The following is a 22,335-nucleotide window of genomic DNA, read 5'->3' as shown; positions in this document are numbered from 1 at the left end:
GCGTGCGTGCTTGTACTAGTCCAGACCAATGCTGGTTTTTTAGTGTTTGCCATCTGTGATGGTACAAGTATCATCTTTTAAAGCCTTTTAGTGTGGTGGTCTGTGAACGTTAAATTGCATCATTCAAGAATTATCTCCCTCTTTCCACTTTCACCTTGAAACAAAATGTCTGTATGACACCCACAAGAAACAGGTGCTCAGACTGAATGAAGGGTCCTCACCTCTGACGAATCTGACTTGTCATCGGCACAATCTTCTCCACAACCAGTCTCTGATAAACACAAATCTGTAATGTTAAAAAAATCCTAACACTTTTCAAAGAAGTCAGAAGCAAAATGGCGTTACACCTATCATGATATCACGCAGTGTGTGAAAGAGTTTTACACAAGTCATGATATCACTCAGCGAGTGAAAGGATTTTACGCCAGTCATGATATCAGTCAGCGAGTGAAAGGGTTTTAATCCAGTCATGATATCACTCAGCAAGTGAAAGGGTTTTAATCCAGTCATGATATCACTAAGCGAGTAAAAGCATTTTACACAAGTCATGATATCACTCAACAAGTGAAAAGGTTTTACCCCAGTCATGATATCACTCAGCGAGTGAAAGGATTTTACGCCAGTCATGATATCATTCAGCGAATGAAAGGGTTTTACAGCAGTCATGATATCACTCACCAAGTGAAAGGGTTTTAATCCAGTCATGATATCATTCAGCGAGTGAAAGGGTTTTACACAAGTCATGATATCCCTCAGTGAGTGAAAGGGCTTTAATCCAGTCATGATATCACTCAGCAAGTGAAAAGGGTTTTACACCAGTCATGATATCACTCAGCGAGTGAAAGGGTTTTACACCAGTCATGATATCACTCAGTGAGTGAAAGGTTTTACACCAGTCATGATATCACTCAGTGAGTAAAAGTTTTTCACACCAGTCATGGTATCACTCACTGAGTGAAAGGGTTTAACACCAGTCATATCACTCAGTGAGTGAAAGGTTTTACATCAGTCATGATATCCCTCACTGAGTGAAAGGGTTATACACAAGTCATGATATCACCAAGTGAGTGAAAGGATTTTACACAAGTCATGATATCTCTCAGTGAGTGAAAGGGTTTTACACAGGTCATGATATCCCTCAGTGAGTGAAAGGGTTTTACACCAGTCATGATATCACTCAACAAGTGAAAAGGTTTTACCCCAGTCATGATATCACTCAGCGAGTGAAAGGATTTTACGCCAGTCATGATATCAGTCAGCGAGTGAAAGGGTTTTAATCCAGTCATGATATCACTCAGCAAGTGAAAGGGTTTTAATCCAGTCATGATATCACTAAGCGAGTAAAAGCATTTTACACAAGTCATGATATCACCAAGTGAGTGAAAGGATTTTACACAAGTCATGATATCACCAAGTGAGTGAAAGGATTTTACACAAGTCATGATATCACCAAGTGAGTGAAAGGATTTTACACAAGTCATGATATCCCTCACTGAGTGAAAGGGTTTTACACAAGTCATGATATCACCAAGTGAGCGAAAGGATTTTACACAAGTCATGATATCCCTCAGTGAGTGAAAGGGTTATACACAAGTCATGATATCACCAAGTGAGTGAAAGGGTTTTACACAGGTCATGATATCCCTCAGTGAGTGAAAGGGTTTTACACCAGTCATGTTATCTCTCACCGAGTGAAAGGGTTTTAATCCAGTCATGATATCACCCAGTGAGTGAAAGGGTTTTACACCAGTCATGATATCCCTCAGTGAGTGAAAGGGTTTATCACAAGTCATGATATCATTCAGCGAGTGAAAGGGTTTTACACAAGTCATGATATCACCAAGTGAGTGAAAGGATTTTACACAAGTCATGATATCCCTCAGTGAGCGAAAGGGTTTTACACAAGTCATGATATCCCTCAGTGAGTGAAACGGTTTTACACCAGTCATGTTATCTCTCACCGAGTGAAAGGGTTTTAATCCAGTCATGATATCACCCAGTGAGTGAAAGGGTTTTACACCAGTCATAGTATCTCTCACCGAGTGAAAGGGTTTTACCCCAGTCATGATATCACTCAGCGAGTGAAAGGATTTTACGCCAGTCATGATATCAGTCAGCGAGTGAAAGGGTTTTAATCCAGTCATGATATCACTCAGCAAGTGAAAGGGTTTTAATCCAGTCATGATATCACTAAGCGAGTAAAAGCATTTTACACAAGTCATGATATCACCAAGTGAGTGAAAGGATTTTACACAAGTCATGATATCACCAAGTGAGTGAAAGGATTTTACACAAGTCATGATATCCCTCACTGAGTGAAAGGGTTTTACACAAGTCATGATATCACCAAGTGAGCGAAAGGATTTTACACAAGTCATGATATCCCTCAGTGAGTGAAAGGGTTATACACAAGTCATGATATCACCAAGTGAGTGAAAGGGTTTTACACAGGTCATGATATCCCTCAGTGAGTGAAAGGGTTTTACACCAGTCATGTTATCTCTCACCGAGTGAAAGGGTTTTAATCCAGTCATGATATCACCCAGTGAGTGAAAGGGTTTTACACCAGTCATGATATCCCTCAGTGAGTGAAAGGGTTTATCACAAGTCATGATATCATTCAGCGAGTGAAAGGGTTTTACACAAGTCATGATATCACCAAGTGAGTGAAAGGATTTTACACAAGTCATGATATCCCTCAGTGAGCGAAAGGGTTTTACACAAGTCATGATATCCCTCAGTGAGTGAAATGGTTTTACACCAGTCATGTTATCTCTCACCGAGTGAAAGGGTTTTAATCCAGTCATGATATCACCCAGTGAGTGAAAGGGTTTTACACCAGTCATAGTATCTCTCACCGAGTGAAAGGGTTTTAATCCAGTCATGATATCATTCAGCGAGTGAAAGGGTTTTACACAAGTCATGATATCCCTCAGTGAGTGAAAGGGCTTTAATCCAGTCATGATATCACTCAGCAAGTGAAAAGGGTTTTACACCAGTCATGATATCACTCAGCGAGTGAAAGGGTTTTACACCAGTCATGATATCACTCAGTGAGTGAAAGGTTTTACACCAGTCATGATATCACTCAGTGAGTAAAAGTTTTTCACACCAGTCATGGTATCACTCACTGAGTGAAAGGGTTTAACACCAGTCATATCACTCAGTGAGTGAAAGGTTTTACATCAGTCATGATATCCCTCACTGAGTGAAAGGGTTATACACAAGTCATGATATCACCAAGTGAGTGAAAGGATTTTACACAAGTCATGATATCCCTCAGTGAGTGAAAGGGTTTTACACAGGTCATGATATCCCTCAGTGAGTGAAAGGGTTTTACACCAGTCATATTATCTCTCACCGAGTGAAAGGGTTTTAATCCAGTCATGATATCACCCAGTGAGTGAAAGGGTTTTACACCAGTCATAGTATCACTCAGTGAGCGAAAGGTTTTACATCAGTCATGATATCACTCAGTGAGTAAAATGTTTTTACACTAGTCATGATATCACTCAGTGAGTGAAAGGGTTTAACACCAGTTATGATATCACTCAGTGAGTGAAAGTTTTTAACACCAGTCATATCACTCACTGAGTGAAATGGTATAACACCAGTCATATCACTCAGTGAGTGAAAGGTTTTACATCAGTCATGATATCACTCAGTGAGTAAATTGTTTTTACACCAGTCATGATATCACTCAGTGCGTCAAAGGGTTTAACACCAGTCATGATATCACTCAGTGAGTAAAAGTTTTTCACACCAGTCATATCACTCAGTGAGTGAAAGGGTTTAACACCAGTCATATCACTCAGTGAGTGAAAGGTTTTACATCAGTCATGATATCACTCAGTGAGTAAATTGTTTTACACCAGTCATGATATCACTCAGTGAGTGAAAGGGTTTAACACCAGTTATGATATCACTCAGTGAGTGAAAGGTTTTACACCAGTCATGATATCACTCAGTGAGTATTTTTTTTTACACCAGTTATGATATCACCCAGTGAGTGAAAGGGCTTTACACAAGTCACGTTAACGCCCAATGAGTGAAAGGGTTTTACACCAGTCATGATATCATTTCAGCTATTTCATGTATGCTCTAACCTGGATTGCTCTGCAAAATCTATTGTTTATGTTTTAATGTGTCATGAAGAATACATTGGACAATTGGAGTACAAAATGCACATCCACAGCACACACTGACATTTGTTTTGTAACAGTGAGGGTGATCACAGAATCAGTGGATACTCTGGTTTTTATCCAGGCATGATGTCATTCAGCGAGTGAAAGGGTTTTACACCAGTCATGATATCATTCAGCGAGTGAAAGGGTTTTACACCAGTCATGATATCCCTCAGCGAGTGAAAGGGTTTTACACCAGTCATGATATCACTCAACAAGTGAAAAGGTTTTACCCCAGTCATGATATCACTCAGCGAGTGAAAGGATTTTACACCAGTCATGATATCAGTCAGCGAGTGAAAGGGTTTTAATCCAGTCATGATATCACTCAGCAAGTGAAAGGGTTTTAATCCAGTCATGATATCACTAAGCGAGTAAAAGCATTTTACACAAGTCATGATATCACCAAGTGAGTGAAAGGATTTTACACAAGTCATGATATCACCAAGTGAGTGAAAGGATTTTACACAAGTCATGATATCCCTCACTGAGTGAAAGGGTTTTACACAAGTCATGATATCACCAAGTGAGCGAAAGGATTTTACACAAGTCATGATATCCCTCAGTGAGTGAAAGGGTTATACACAAGTCATGATATCACCAAGTGAGTGAAAGGGTTTTACACAGGTCATGATATCCCTCAGTGAGTGAAACGGTTTTACACCAGTCATGTTATCTCTCACCGAGTGAAAGGGTTTTAATCCAGTCATGATATCACCCAGTGAGTGAAAGGGTTTTACACCAGTCATGATATCCCTCAGTGAGTGAAAGGGTTTATCACAAGTCATGATATCATTCAGCGAGTGAAAGGGTTTTACACAAGTCATGATATTACCAAGTGAGTGAAAGGATTTTACACAAGTCATGATATCCCTCAGTGAGCGAAAGGGTTTTACACAAGTCATGATATCCCTCAGTGAGTGAAACGGTTTTACACCAGTCATGTTATCTCTCACCGAGTGAAAGGGTTTTAATCCAGTCATGATATCACCCAGTGAGTGAAAGGGTTTTACACCAGTCATAGTATCTCTCACCGAGTGAAAGGGTTTTACCCCAGTCATGATATCACTGAGCGAGTGAAAGGATTTTACGCCAGTCATGATATCAGTCAGCGAGTGAAAGGGTTTTAATCCAGTCATGATATCACTCAGCAAGTGAAAGGGTTTTAATCCAGTCATGATATCACTAAGCGAGTAAAAGCATTTTACACAAGTCATGATATCACCAAGTGAGTGAAAGGATTTTACACAAGTCATGATATCACCAAGTGAGTGAAAGGATTTTACACAAGTCATGATATCCCTCACTGAGTGAAAGGGTTTTACACAAGTCATGATATCACCAAGTGAGCGAAAGGATTTTACACAAGTCATGATATCCCTCAGTGAGTGAAAGGGTTATACACAAGTCATGATATCACCAAGTGAGTGAAAGGGTTTTACACAGGTCATGATATCCCTCAGTGAGTGAAAGGGTTATACACCAGTCATGTTATCTCTCACCGAGTGAAAGGGTTTTAATCCAGTCATGATATCACCCAGTGAGTGAAAGGGTTTTACACCAGTCATGATATCCCTCAGTGAGTGAAAGGGTTTATCACAAGTCATGATATCATTCAGCGAGTGAAAGGGTTTTACACAAGTCATGATATCACCAAGTGAGTGAAAGGATTTTACACAAGTCATGATATCCCTCAGTGAGCGAAAGGGTTTTACACAAGTCATGATATCCCTCAGTGAGTGAAACGGTTTTACACCAGTCATGTTATCTCTCACCGAGTGAAAGGGTTTTAATCCAGTCATGATATCACCCAGTGAGTGAAAGGGTTTTACACCAGTCATAGTATCTCTCACCGAGTGAAAGGGTTTTAATCCAGTCATGATATCATTCAGCGAGTGAAAGGGTTTTACACAAGTCATGATATCCCTCAGTGAGTGAAAGGGTTTTAATCCAGTCATGATATCATTCAGCGAGAGAAAGGGTTTTACACAAGTCATGATATCCCTCAGTGAGTGAAAGGGCTTTAATCCAGTCATGATATCACTCAGCAAGTGAAAAGGGTTTTACACCAGTCATGATATCACTCAGCGAGTGAAAGGGTTTTACACCAGTCATGATATCACTCAGTGAGTGAAAGGTTTTACACCAGTCATGATATCACTCAGTGAGTAAAAGTTTTTCACACCAGTCATGGTATCACTCACTGAGTGAAAGGGTTTAACACCAGTCATATCACTCAGTGAGTGAAAGGTTTTACATCAGTCATGATATCCCTCACTGAGTGAAAGGGTTATACACAAGTCATGATATCACCAAGTGAGTGAAAGGATTTTACACAAGTCATGATATCCCTCAGTGAGTGAAAGGGTTTTACACAGGTCATGATATCCCTCAGTGAGTGAAAGGGTTTTACACCAGTCATATTATCTCTCACCGAGTGAAAGGGTTTTAATCCAGTCATGATATCACCCAGTGAGTGAAAGGGTTTTACACCAGTCATAGTATCACTCAGTGAGCGAAAGGTTTTACATCAGTCATGATATCACTCAGTGAGTAAAATGTTTTTACACTAGTCATGATATCACTCAGTGAGTGAAAGGGTTTAACACCAGTTATGATATCACTCAGTGAGTGAAAGTTTTTAACACCAGTCATATCACTCACTGAGTGAAATGGTATAACACCAGTCATATCACTCAGTGAGTGAAAGGTTTTACATCAGTCATGATATCACTCAGTGAGTAAATTGTTTTTACACCAGTCATGATATCACTCAGTGCGTCAAAGGGTTTAACACCAGTCATGATATCACTCAGTGAGTAAAAGTTTTTCACACCAGTCATATCACTCAGTGAGTGAAAGGGTTTAACACCAGTCATATCACTCAGTGAGTGAAAGGTTTTACATCAGTCATGATATCACTCAGTGAGTAAATTGTTTTACACCAGTCATGATATCACTCAGTGAGTGAAAGGGTTTAACACCAGTTATGATATCACTCAGTGAGTGAAAGGTTTTACACCAGTCATGATATCACTCAGTGAGTATTTTTTTTTACACCAGTTATGATATCACCCAGTGAGTGAAAGGGCTTTACACAAGTCACGTTAACGCCCAATGAGTGAAAGGGTTTTACACCAGTCATGATATCATTTCAGCTATTTCATGTATGCTCTAACCTGGATTGCTCTGCAAAATCTATTGTTTATGTTTTAATGTGTCATGAAGAATACATTGGACAATTGGAGTACAAAATGCACATCCACAGCACACACTGACATTTGTTTTGTAACAGTGAGGGTGATCACAGAATCAGTGGATACTCTGGTTTTTATCCAGGCATGATGTCATTCAGCGAGTGAAAGGGTTTTACACCAGTCATGATATCATTCAGCGAGTGAAAGGGTTTTACACCAGTCATGATATCCCTCAGCGAGTGAAAGGGTTTTACACCAGTCATGATATCACTCAACAAGTGAAAAGGTTTTACCCCAGTCATGATATCACTCAGCGAGTGAAAGGATTTTACACCAGTCATGATATCAGTCAGCGAGTGAAAGGGTTTTAATCCAGTCATGATATCACTCAGCAAGTGAAAGGGTTTTAATCCAGTCATGATATCACTAAGCGAGTAAAAGCATTTTACACAAGTCATGATATCACCAAGTGAGTGAAAGGATTTTACACAAGTCATGATATCACCAAGTGAGTGAAAGGATTTTACACAAGTCATGATATCCCTCACTGAGTGAAAGGGTTTTACACAAGTCATGATATCACCAAGTGAGCGAAAGGATTTTACACAAGTCATGATATCCCTCAGTGAGTGAAAGGGTTATACACAAGTCATGATATCACCAAGTGAGTGAAAGGGTTTTACACAGGTCATGATATCCCTCAGTGAGTGAAAGGGTTTTACACCAGTCATGTTATCTCTCACCGAGTGAAAGGGTTTTAATCCAGTCATGATATCACCCAGTGAGTGAAAGGGTTTTACACCAGTCATGATATCCCTCAGTGAGTGAAAGGGTTTATCACAAGTCATGATATCATTCAGCGAGTGAAAGGGTTTTACACAAGTCATGATATCACCAAGTGAGTGAAAGGATTTTACACAAGTCATGATATCCCTCAGTGAGCGAAAGGGTTTTACACAAGTCATGATATCCCTCAGTGAGTGAAAGGGTTTTAATCCAGTCATGATATCATTCAGCGAGTGAAAGGGTTTTACACCAGTCATGATATCCCTCAGTGAGTGAAAGGGTTTTAATCCAGTCATGATATCATTCAGCGAGAGAAAGGGTTTTACACAAGTCATGATATCCCTCAGTGAGTGAAAGGGCTTTAATCCAGTCATGATATCACTCAGCAAGTGAAAAGGGTTTTACACCAGTCATGATATCACTCAGCGAGTGAAAGGGTTTTACACCAGTCATGATATCACTCAGTGAGTGAAGGGTTTTACACCAGTCATGATATCACTCAGTGAGTAAAAGTTTTTCACACCAGTCATGGTATCACTCACTGAGTGAAAGGGTTTAACACCAGTCATATCACTCAGTGAGTGAAAGGTTTTACATCAGTCATGATATCCCTCACTGAGTGAAAGGGTTATACACAAGTCATGATATCACCAAGTGAGTGAAAGGATTTTACACAAGTCATGATATCCCTCAGTGAGTGAAAGGGTTTTACACAGGTCATGATATCCCTCAGTGAGTGAAAGGGTTTTACACCAGTCATATTATCTCTCACCGAGTGAAAGGGTTTTAATCCAGTCATGATATCACCCAGTGAGTGAAAGGGTTTTACACCAGTCATAGTATCACTCAGTGAGCGAAAGGTTTTACATCAGTCATGATATCACTCAGTGAGTAAAATGTTTTTACACTAGTCATGATATCACTCAGTGAGTGAAAGGGTTTAACACCAGTTATGATATCACTCAGTGAGTGAAAGTTTTTAACACCAGTCATATCACTCACTGAGTGAAATGGTATAACACCAGTCATATCACTCAGTGAGTGAAAGGTTTTACATCAGTCATGATATCACTCAGTGAGTAAATTGTTTTTACACCAGTCATGATATCACTCAGTGCGTCAAAGGGTTTAACACCAGTCATGATATCACTCAGCGAGTGAAAGGATTTTACGCCAGTCATGATATCAGTCAGCGAGTGAAAGGGTTTTAATCCAGTCATGATATCACTCAGCAAGTGAAAGGGTTTTAATCCAGTCATGATATCACTAAGCGAGTAAAAGCATTTTACACAAGTCATGATATCACCAAGTGAGTGAAAGGATTTTACACAAGTCATGATATCACCAAGTGAGTGAAAGGATTTTACACAAGTCATGATATCCCTCACTGAGTGAAAGGGTTTTACACAAGTCATGATATCACCAAGTGAGCGAAAGGATTTTACACAAGTCATGATATCCCTCAGTGAGTGAAAGGGTTATACACAAGTCATGATATCACCAAGTGAGTGAAAGGGTTTTACACAGGTCATGATATCCCTCAGTGAGTGAAAGGGTTTTACACCAGTCATGTTATCTCTCACCGAGTGAAAGGGTTTTAATCCAGTCATGATATCACCCAGTGAGTGAAAGGGTTTTACACCAGTCATGATATCCCTCAGTGAGTGAAAGGGTTTATCACAAGTCATGATATCATTCAGCGAGTGAAAGGGTTTTACACAAGTCATGATATCACCAAGTGAGTGTAAGGATTTTACACAAGTCATGATATCCCTCAGTGAGCGAAAGGGTTTTACACAAGTCATGATATCCCTCAGTGAGTGAAACGGTTTTACACCAGTCATGTTATCTCTCACCGAGTGAAAGGGTTTTAATCCAGTCATGATATCACCCAGTGAGTGAAAGGGTTTTACACCAGTCATAGTATCTCTCACCGAGTGAAAGGGTTTTAATCCAGTCATGATATCATTCAGCGAGTGAAAGGGTTTTACACAAGTCATGATATCCCTCAGTGAGTGAAAGGGTTTTAATCCAGTCATGATATCATTCAGCGAGAGAAAGGGTTTTACACAAGTCATGATATCCCTCAGTGAGTGAAAGGGCTTTAATCCAGTCATGATATCACTCAGCAAGTGAAAAGGGTTTTACACCAGTCATGATATCACTCAGCGAGTGAAAGGGTTTTACACCAGTCATGATATCACTCAGTGAGTGAAAGGTTTTACACCAGTCATGATATCACTCAGTGAGTAAAAGTTTTTCACACCAGTCATGGTATCACTCACTGAGTGAAAGGGTTTAACACCAGTCATATCACTCAGTGAGTGAAAGGTTTTACATCAGTCATGATATCCCTCACTGAGTGAAAGGGTTATACACAAGTCATGATATCACCAAGTGAGTGAAAGGATTTTACACAAGTCATGATATCCCTCAGTGAGTGAAAGGGTTTTACACAGGTCATGATATCCCTCAGTGAGTGAAAGGGTTTTACACCAGTCATATTATCTCTCACCGAGTGAAAGGGTTTTAATCCAGTCATGATATCACCCAGTGAGTGAAAGGGTTTTACACCAGTCATAGTATCACTCAGTGAGCGAAAGGTTTTACATCAGTCATGATATCACTCAGTGAGTAAAATGTTTTTACACTAGTCATGATATCACTCAGTGAGTGAAAGGGTTTAACACCAGTTATGATATCACTCAGTGAGTGAAAGTTTTTAACACCAGTCATATCACTCACTGAGTGAAATGGTATAACACCAGTCATATCGCTCAGTGAGTGAAAGGTTTTACATCAGTCATGATATCACTCAGTGAGTAAATTGTTTTTACACCAGTCATGATATCACTCAGTGCGTCAAAGGGTTTAACACCAGTCATGATATCACTCAGTGAGTAAAAGTTTTTCACACCAGTCATATCACTCACTGAGTGAAAGGGTTTAACACCAGTCATATCACTCAGTGAGTGAAAGGTTTTACATCAGTCATGATATCACTCAGTGAGTAAATTGTTTTACACCAGTCATGATATCACTCAGTGAGTGAAAGGGTTTAACACCAGTTATGATATCACTCAGTGAGTGAAAGGTTTTACACCAGTCATGATATCACTCAGTGAGTATTTTTTTTTACACCAGTTATGATATCACCCAGTGAGTGAAAGGGCTTTACACAAGTCACGTTAACGCCCAATGAGTGAAAGGGTTTTACACCAGTCATGATATCATTTCAGCTATTTCATGTATGCTCTAACCTGGATTGCTCTGCAAAATCTATTGTTTATGTTTTAATGTGTCATGAAGAATACATTGGACAATTGGAGTACAAAATGCACATCCACAGCACACACTGACATTTGTTTTGTAACAGTGAGGGTGATCACAGAATCAGTGGATACTCTGGTTTTTATCCAGGCATGATGTCATTCAGCGAGTGAAAGGGTTTTACACCAGTCATGATATCATTCAGCGAGTGAAAGGGTTTTACACCAGTCATGATATCCCTCAGCGAGTGAAAGGGTTTTACACCAGTCATGATATCACTCAACAAGTGAAAAGGTTTTACCCCAGTCATGATATCACTCAGCGAGTGAAAGGATTTTACACCAGTCATGATATCAGTCAGCGAGTGAAAGGGTTTTAATCCAGTCATGATATCACTCAGCAAGTGAAAGGGTTTTAATCCAGTCATGATATCACTAAGCGAGTAAAAGCATTTTACACAAGTCATGATATCACCAAGTGAGTGAAAGGATTTTACACAAGTCATGATATCACCAAGTGAGTGAAAGGATTTTACACAAGTCATGATATCCCTCACTGAGTGAAAGGGTTTTACACAAGTCATGATATCACCAAGTGAGCGAAAGGATTTTACACAAGTCATGATATCCCTCAGTGAGTGAAAGGGTTATACACAAGTCATGATATCACCAAGTGAGTGAAAGGGTTTTACACAGGTCATGATATCCCTCAGTGAGTGAAAGGGTTTTACACCAGTCATGTTATCTCTCACCGAGTGAAAGGGTTTTAATCCAGTCATGATATCACCCAGTGAGTGAAAGGGTTTTACACCAGTCATGATATCCCTCAGTGAGTGAAAGGGTTTATCACAAGTCATGATATCATTCAGCGAGTGAAAGGGTTTTACACAAGTCATGATATCACCAAGTGAGTGAAAGGATTTTACACAAGTCATGATATCCCTCAGTGAGCGAAAGGGTTTTACACAAGTCATGATATCCCTCAGTGAGTGAAAGGGTTTTAATCCAGTCATGATATCATTCAGCGAGTGAAAGGGTTTTACACCAGTCATGATATCCCTCAGTGAGTGAAAGGGTTTTAATCCAGTCATGATATCATTCAGCGAGAGAAAGGGTTTTACACAAGTCATGATATCCCTCAGTGAGTGAAAGGGCTTTAATCCAGTCATGATATCACTCAGCAAGTGAAAAGGGTTTTACACCAGTCATGATATCACTCAGCGAGTGAAAGGGTTTTACACCAGTCATGATATCACTCAGTGAGTGAAGGGTTTTACACCAGTCATGATATCACTCAGTGAGTAAAAGTTTTTCACACCAGTCATGGTATCACTCACTGAGTGAAAGGGTTTAACACCAGTCATATCACTCAGTGAGTGAAAGGTTTTACATCAGTCATGATATCCCTCACTGAGTGAAAGGGTTATACACAAGTCATGATATCACCAAGTGAGTGAAAGGATTTTACACAAGTCATGATATCCCTCAGTGAGTGAAAGGGTTTTACACAGGTCATGATATCCCTCAGTGAGTGAAAGGGTTTTACACCAGTCATATTATCTCTCACCGAGTGAAAGGGTTTTAATCCAGTCATGATATCACCCAGTGAGTGAAAGGGTTTTACACCAGTCATAGTATCACTCAGTGAGCGAAAGGTTTTACATCAGTCATGATATCACTCAGTGAGTAAAATGTTTTTACACTAGTCATGATATCACTCAGTGAGTGAAAGGGTTTAACACCAGTTATGATATCACTCAGTGAGTGAAAGTTTTTAACACCAGTCATATCACTCACTGAGTGAAATGGTATAACACCAGTCATATCACTCAGTGAGTGAAAGGTTTTACATCAGTCATGATATCACTCAGTGAGTAAATTGTTTTTACACCAGTCATGATATCACTCAGTGCGTCAAAGGGTTTAACACCAGTCATGATATCACTCAGTGAGTAAAAGTTTTTCACACCAGTCATATCACTCACTGAGTGAAAGGGTTTAACACCAGTCATATCACTCAGTGAGTGAAAGGTTTTACATCAGTCATGATATCACTCAGTGAGTAAATTGTTTTACACCAGTCATGATATCACTCAGTGAGTGAAAGGGTTTAACACCAGTTATGATATCACTCAGTGAGTGAAAGGTTTTACACCAGTCATGATATCACTCAGTGAGTATTTTTTTTTACACCAGTTATGATATCACCCAGTGAGTGAAAGGGCTTTACACAAGTCACGTTAACGCCCAATGAGTGAAAGGGTTTTACACCAGTCATGATATCATTTCAGCTATTTCATGTATGCTCTAACCTGGATTGCTCTGCAAAATCTATTGTTTATGTTTTAATGTGTCATGAAGAATACATTGGACAATTGGAGTACAAAATGCACATCCACAGCACACACTGACATTTGTTTTGTAACAGTGAGGGTGATCACAGAATCAGTGGATACTCTGGTTTTTATCCAGGCATGATGTCATTCAGCGACTGAAAGGGTTTTACACCAGTCATGATATCATTCAGCGAGTGAAAGGGTTTTACACCAGTCATGATATCCCTCAGCGAGTGAAAGGGTTTTACACCAGTCATAATATCACTCAGCAAGTGAAAGGGTTTTAAGCCAGTTATGATATCACCCAGTGAGTGAAAGGGTTTTTATCCCGTCATGATATCACCCAGTGAGTGAAAGGGTTTTACACAAGTCATGATATCATTCAGCGAGTGAAAGGGTTTTACACCAGTCATGATATCCCTCAGCGAGTGAAAGGGTTTTACACCAGTCATGATATCACTCAGCAAGTGAAAGGGTTTTAAGCCAGTCATGATATCACCCAGTGAGTGAAAGGGTTTTAATCCCGTCATGATATCACCCAGTGAGTGAAAGGTTTTACACAAGTCATGATATCCCTCAGTGAGTGAAAGGGTTTTACACAAGTCATGATATCACTCACCGAGTGAAAGGGTTTTACACCAGTCATGTTATCACTCAGCGAGTGAAAGGATTTTACACCAGTCATGATATCCCTCAGTGAGTGAAAGGGTTTTAATCCAGTCATGATATCATTCAGCAAGTGAAAGGGTTTTACACCAGTCATGATATCCCTCAGTGAGTGAAAGGGTTTTAATCCAGTCATGATATCACTCAGCAAGTGAAAAGGGTTTTACACCAGTCATGATATTACTCAGCGAGTGAAAGGTTTTACACCAGTCATATCACTCAGTGAGTAAAAGTTTTTCATACCAGTCATGGTATCACTCACTGAGTGAAAGGGTTTAACACCAGTCATATCACTCAGTGAGTGAAAAGTTTTACATCAGTCATGATATCACTCAGTGAGTAAATTGATTTTACACCAGTCATGATATCACTCAGTGAGTGAAAGGGTTTAACACCAGTTATGATATCACTCAGTGAGTGAAAGGTTTTACACCAGTCATGATATCACTCAGTGAGTAATTTTTTTTTACACCAGTCATGATATCACCCAGTGAGTGAAAGGGCTTTACACAAGTCATGTTAACGCCCAGTGAGTGAAAGGGTTTTACACCAGTCATGATATCATTTCAGCTATTTCATGTATGCTCTAACCTGGATTGCTCTGCAAAATCTATTGTTTATGTTTTAATGTCATGAAGAATACATTGGACAATTGGAGTACAAAATGCACATCCACAGCACACACTGACATTTGTTTTGTAACAGTGAGGGTGATCACAGAATCAGTGGATACTCCTGTAAATATAAATGTCAGTGCCTGAGAATAATGTTGAATAATGTGAAGATTCCGGGGAAGAATAGGTCTTCAACAACCCATGCTTGCCGTAAAAGGTGGCTATGCTTGTCGTAAGAGTTGACTAACGGGATCGGGTGGTCAGGCTCGCTGACTTGGTTAATGCATGTCATCGATCTCAATTGCGCGGATCGATGCTCATGATGTCAATCACTGGATTGTCTGGTCCAGACACGATTATTTACAGACCACCGACATTTAGCTGGAATATTGCTGAGTGCGGCGTTAAACAACAAACAAACAAAACAAAACAATATACATGTATCACTGGGCAATCATACCTGAACTCTTGTCCCCTTTCTTCATCTCCCTAGTGTCCAGAGCTGAGGGTTCATCAGCATCCTCTTCTGCTTCCATCAAATCTCTCTGGCGTGGCAAGGGTTCTTCAGCAACCCCTTTAGATTCCACAAGCTCTGATCCCAGGGTCACCTCACAAACTGAGGCCGTTTCAGGGGAAGTGCTAGGTGGCATCTCAATACTGCTCATCTTCAGGGTGGAAGAGGGGCTTGAAGATTTGGAACTTCCACTTGAACCTGTTTGTTCAAAACCTGACGTCAGGAGTTTTTTGCCATGTTTTTTCTTTTTTGTCCTCGGCTGACTAGAAGGTTTGTCACTGTTGTTTCCCTCTTTGAACTCTGTCTTTGCGTTCACGCTATGATGAAGAAAGGATTAATTCAAATGCAGGTAGTAATCTATCATTGTTTTATTGCCCTAGGTATCATAACAAGGCAATAGTACCTTGTCATGTGTCATGTTTGTAATACGCTACCAAGACCTAAACTGCTGAATAACAGATGTAGCATTTTTAATTTTTTATTATGAGGAGAATTTATTGATGTCAACTTCTTTATTATGAGGAACACAACATTTCGGAGTATATAGTATATAACGTTGTGTTCCTCATAATATAGAAGTTGACATTGATAATTTCTCTTCCTTATGTGTATCACTTCTTAATGCCTTTCAAGACTTGTATTTTAATTACATTCTGATGATAAGAGAAACCCAGTTAAATGCACTGATAAGCTTTCCAAACTTTTTTTTTGTAATTGATCTGTTCCAGATAAGACCCGGTACCCAGGGTAGATGTAGTTAGCGGTACGAGTAAGAAGATAGTTTTAGAAAACACAAGCAAGGTTATTAAATGAGTTTCAGAAGCTATTGGTATGCACTTTGATATCAATATATAGTAAGATTTATGTTAGAGGTATGAATATTATGGACTGAGAAAAAAAATAATTGGACACTGACTAAGACACTCATTCACAACCAGTTTTTGTTCGTTAAAAATGGAAAAAAACCTTTTCCTTAAGTGTTGGAAAGTTATAATTCCCTCTCTATTGGAAAATTCAAACTGAGAGTGCCAGATAAAATGTCATGAGCCAAAGTAGAGATATAAATAGTCTTAATATTAATTAAATGGAGGAACAGTTAAATATACATACATCATAGATCAATATGGATAGTATGGAACAATAGCTACAAAAACATTTCAATAATCATAAGAGTGAGTGAGTTAGATTTTAACGCCGCTTTTAACAGTATTACAGTTATATTGCGGCTTGTCAGCTTAATGTGGGAGGAAAGCCCGAAGTGATGCAGGTCTCAGACGTTTACCACTTCTGTGAAACCAATGAGCACGGGTATGGTGCTGACAAACCTAGAAACATAATCGGGGCGACATGATCATAGGAAGTATCTGTACAATTCCACTAATTTCACTTAATTTTTGTGTCTTATTTTATTCAGGGTCAAAATAAATTAATTATTAGTACATTAATTGTCGACATGCACGCAATAAAACAAGTCATGAAGTTTAATGCTATATGATTGATAGACGAAGATGGAGACTTGGTTGATATCAAGTTAAAGTACAGGGTTTTAAGTTGTGTTCACTGTACAAGACAAAAGAAAGAGAACAACTACTTACAAAATACAGCCTAACTACACAGTCAATCAACATAGTTGCAGGGGTTTTAATACAGATATAGCCAATTTTAAATTAAAAGTAATCAAAACAAGATAAAATATTTTTAAGTATAACAGAATAAGCATTTTAACCATGGAACAGTAGACAATGTCAATAGTGGTGTTCCGATTAATTGTTTGTTTTTGTTTAACGCCGTAATCAGTAATATTCAAGCTATATGACGCGGTCTGTAAATAATCAAGTCTGGACAAGACAATCCAGTGATTAAAATCGTGAGCATCGATCCACGCAAATTGGGATTGATGACATGCATCAACCAAGTCAGCGAGCCTTACCACCCAATCCCTTTAGTCGCCTCTTACGACAAGCATAGTCGCCTCTTACTACAAGCATAGTCGCCTTTTACGGCAAGCATAGGTTGCTGAAGACCTATTCTTCCCCAGATCTTGAATGATTCCGTTAGTCACCCCTTGCGACCAGTATTTTCACCTCTTACAGCAAGGATTGGTTCATCAGAAGGTCCAAACGACCAAGCAATCAAACATAATATTCTTATAATCGAACACAAAACAGTTTTGCCCCTCTCTCAGTCCTGACACAGTTTTGTTATCTGAGAAGGTATATTCACTACTTAGAGAAATGGGGGGGATGTGTGGCCTAGTCATCGAAGCCCCTGCAATGCACTGTGCAGAGTCGTGTCCCTTGGGCATGCCCGAAACGTATGATTGTGGGTTTGAATCTAAGTACGCCTTAATTATGTTTCTAGTTGTGTCAGCACCATACCCGTGCTCATTGGTTTTACCAGTGATATAACTGGAATACTGTTGAAAGTGGTGTTAAACTGAACTCACTCACTTCGAGAAAAAAACAGTAAGTTAAGTTTGTTTTTTAAATAAGGCCTAGTTTTACAGAAGCATTAGGTAAACATGTTTTTTTACAACCAATTCCCAACACTAGAGGTCAAGAAGTTGACTGAGGTTACTTGACCAGATGAATGTCTCCACTGAGTTCAATGTGAGAGCTGTGATTGATGAAGACATATGTTGCTGAGCTAGGGGTTCCACCAAACCGTTCAGCTGGCACAATGTGATCCATGACATCATCAGCATCTAAACATTAAAGCCATAATACAAATAACATCCCACAGAACAAAATATTCAAGCTATGATTTCTTATATTCATAATAATAATAATAATAATAATAATAAAAGTCCATTTCTTCAGCGCCATTTCCGTCTACGTAGTCACTCATAGCGCCTCACATAGGGTCATAGACACATCTAAAGAGATAAGTCTTCAGTTTTGTCTTGAAAGTGTCCAGAGTTGGAGATTGCCTAATTTCCAATGGAAGGGAATTCCAGAGCACAGATGCAGTGTGAGCAAAAGTTCTGTTGTCGAATGCTTTGAGTGAGTCCATAAGGACACTAAACTGGATCATATCAAAGTTTAAATTTTGTAGAAATGTACTCCACTAGCATCTTCCTGGGGCAAGGGCGTTAACTGACAATAAAAGTCCAGTTTCCACCCTTGCCGAACTCAGTTTGTATTTCAAGGCTTGCTTGTAGTGCCACCAGTGGCTATTATGAGTTATGCCCCTTCTATGTCCCTCCTACTGACCAATCAGATTCCATCTCTCCTATCAAGATCTATATTGTAATAAAATGAAGTTCATCAAATAACTTGAGCACCTTGATTAAAAACATGAAAATATTTGCAAAATATCTGTCAACCCCCAGTTGGCAGTACCAATGCTTTGCAAATTCTGCAGTTGACTGAAATCTGTTCAAATCCATTCAGTTTGCGAACTGGATGTCTAGTTCGTTATATGATTTTGATTGGACTATGCATAGAGTCGTTAGTCCAGCCAACATGTAACTCCATAATTCCACCCTAGTTCGGCAAGGGAAGATCCTTAGTGTTCCTTCTCAGTCATCAATGCCATCATAATTCACATTCAAACAGACAACAGTTCAACTTATTCAGAAATAACAGAATGGTGTATTGTGGTACAAAACATATTTGTGTCATTTTCTATAGTTCTTTTAAAGTTCTGCACGCTAACGTCGAACCCATTCGACAGAGGTGTCCATCCCTGTGCATCTGATGTCGAACTCATTCGACAGGCGAATAGCACAACAACACCCCAAAATAAAACTCGCCATTATCTATTTACCAAGAAGGCTTTGCGTAACATTTAAATTACGTATGACATGCATAAATGCTCAGCTTGCTCAATATCAAAACGTTCAGTTATTTATTTACCTCAAAAAGAAAATATCGCGAGTTAAAAATGTTTCGGCCAAACTTCTCGGCACACAACTACCAGAAAAGGCCATTGTTGACTTTTGGCACTTCACGTTGAGCGGCATGCAGTCCGATATTTTCTTAATAATTTCATCATTTTTCCTATTCGATCATAATTTTTTGTTTGCTGACGAAAGGAAAACACTCATGTTCCTTTATTTCTAAAAATTAGCAACTTGCGGTGTAACTAATTGTAAACAAAAACAATCTGAATCGTAACATCATCGATTGGATGGAACTTGTACGATCATGGCAACGGCGGTAAACAAACAACTCCACATGCATAGTTATCCCGTTAGACTATTACAATCATTTTGTTACATCTAACTTAATTTTCTAGAATTATTGACACGTATGTATAAATCTTTGTAAAAAGAATTTCATTTTTAAAGAGTTTGCAAATGATTTCGTTTGATAAACTTTCCGACACATTGACAAGCCGACAAACGTCAGAGATACGTTTGGGCGTGGCCTAACTCGCGATTTGTTGAGTTGAACAAAGTCAACAAACACTGCGAAAAATGACAAATATTGGATGATACGCAAAATCTGAACTGATATTCATTCTAGGTAAACCATTCAATAGCAAAATAATGCATTTTACGAGAAATAATCAAAATACTTGCAATTTTAGCTATCATTTCTGAAACCGGAAGCACGTACCGCATGTGACACATGGAAGCAAAATATGCAAAAGTTGGTAAGCTATCATAAAGAAATTCCGAAATAGATTCAAATTCAAAAGAAAATACATAATTTACTATTTTTCGTCAACTATTTACTATTTATTGATCTGGAGAGCAGTCTTCACTCCTATTTGTTTCATAATTCTTCGTGATTGTCGCCATCAAATGTGTAAGTCTAAATCCGAAACCGTAATTGATTTCACGCTCGATGATTTTAATTTTAAAAATATTTTCTAAAAACGAACGCAACGGAGAGCGATACAACGTATTGATATGCCATAATAATAACATAATATTGTTATTGGTCTAACATTAAAAAAAGAACAATTTAAATATTAAAGATGTTGTTGAAAACTTTCTGAGAACCTCTCGTCCTCTGAACCGATAAAATTTTTGTACACGTGGTATATGTGATTTTGTACCCAAAACAAATTAAATTGTACCCAAAATACTTTGTGAATTTGTACCTAAGACAATAGATCTATAATTATATTTATGTTTTCATGTAGATGAACAGAACACATGATAAAATATTTCATCAAGTTCCAAACATGATTATGACTGTGATCCTTGAAATTGATTGTTTAGTGTTGAGAGAAAATTGACGTCTTGTCACTGAAGGAGAGGCCAGTTAAGTTGGTTAAACCTAAGTTAGAATGAATTGTTTTGATAGGAAAGTGATATTATATTTCTGTTTAACGTTTAGATAATAAATTCACTGAAATGGTTCATAATTTACCATCGCGCTGATATATGCCGATTATAAAACCCGAATTTTTACTTAATTAAAATTAAGATATCGGAGATATGATTATTGAAATCAATTTGCACAAATGTTACGATATTAAAAGGTTCCTAGCATGAAATGCAAACCACCTTCAATAACGCAATTCAGGTTAGTTCAAGAAAATTTACAAATTTTGTGTTCGCTTTGGTCTTAACCTTGGTATGATTGAAAATATCAGGATATTTTTATATAGAATTGTGTAGTTTTCTGTCAGGAATAAATGTGCAAAATATTTCTTCAATTGGCCCTTGTTTAATGAGGCACCGACTGTTTGAAATCACCCACCCTCTTTAGAGCGCCTTATGCTAAAATTAATCCAGCAGGCAGGGGTAAGAAGTGTGAAAATAATTCAGCAGGCTAGTTGATAGACGATCCAGCGGTTTCTGTTGAGAACATAGTTCTTGTAGCTGCCACATTTGATTGAAACTCTCAAGTAAATTGAAGTGACGCCATTGGTGCGAACAAGCAGGCTTCAGCATCATGCAAAAAGATATGTTTGTTGTTTTCCGCCGCATTCGGCAATATTCTGTAAATAATCGAGTATGGACTATGAACATTGATCTACGCAATTGCGATACAATGGCATGCATCAACCACATCAGCCGCATCACCGCAGAACTTATATTCATAGAATAGTACTATTTTCAGTCATTGTCGGTAGGCATATTTAAAAAATTATATCTACAATTACAGGTTACAAAATGCACAGATGCAGTTACTACAATATTCAAAGGATGTGTGGCAATACATTTCGTGCAGAAAACACGATAGAGCTTAGAATTTTGGCGCTTATCTATATATGACTGTGACGTTATATCTTTTGCATCACAATGAGCAATATGACGTCATAAAGGTGACGTGTGATGTAGAACGAAAGCCTTGGAAAGCTTGCTAAGTTTTCTTTAGGGATGCCCACCTCATGTTAGCTTACGAAGTTGCCGTGCTTATATGCTTTCAATGCCTGTCATATGTTCGAGTGAAGTATTACGGTGTAAACAAACTGCTTGAGTATATACGGCGCCATATTTTGTTGACTTTTGGTGATTCCGTAATTCAGATCGATAACTCACTCAAAACACTGGACTCAACCCATGCCGCTTCACTCAGTATATTTGCTAACACCAAAGAGTTCGCGTTTTATTTAGTCACAGTAGAATGGAGATATACATGCTGTGTTTTCAATGTAGAGCTAGGTTACCTGTAGATTTAACCGCGCTAAATTTAATATTTGAAACCTCATATTTTGTCCGGTGATTTTGTAATTCAGATCGATAACCCCCTCAAAACACTGGACTCAACCCATGCCGCTTCACTCAGTATATTTGCTAACACCAAAGAGTTCGCGTTTTATTTAGTCATGGTAGAATGGAGATATACATGCTTTGTTTTCAATGTAG

At 38.7% G+C, this 22,335-nt stretch overlaps 1 protein-coding gene across 2 annotated transcripts in view; it reads right to left on the bottom strand.

The window, feature by feature from the left end:
* LOC124126242 (dentin sialophosphoprotein-like) overlaps positions 1 to 22,335 on the bottom strand; it is a 34,013-nt gene that overhangs the window by 1,034 nt on the left and 10,644 nt on the right. Inside the window, exons 4-6 of one of the 2 annotated variants that reach the window (XM_046489631.2) lie at positions 18,144 to 18,270; positions 15,513 to 15,883; positions 222 to 286 (exon numbers count right to left, since the gene is read on the bottom strand). In XM_046489631.2, the coding sequence (XP_046345587.2) occupies positions 222 to 286; positions 15,513 to 15,883; positions 18,144 to 18,270 (563 nt within the window). The remainder of the gene's footprint in view (positions 1 to 221; positions 287 to 15,512; positions 15,884 to 18,143; positions 18,271 to 22,335) is intronic. The other variant, XM_046489633.2, reaches the window with a different exon arrangement.

The sequence above is a fragment of the Haliotis rufescens genome, unplaced genomic scaffold (assembly GCF_023055435.1).
Source record: "Haliotis rufescens isolate VD_foot unplaced genomic scaffold, xgHalRufe1.0.p SCAF_16, whole genome shotgun sequence".
Classification (NCBI taxonomy): domain Eukaryota; kingdom Metazoa; phylum Mollusca; class Gastropoda; order Lepetellida; family Haliotidae; genus Haliotis; species Haliotis rufescens.
This window is presented reverse-complemented; position numbering and strand designations above follow the sequence as displayed.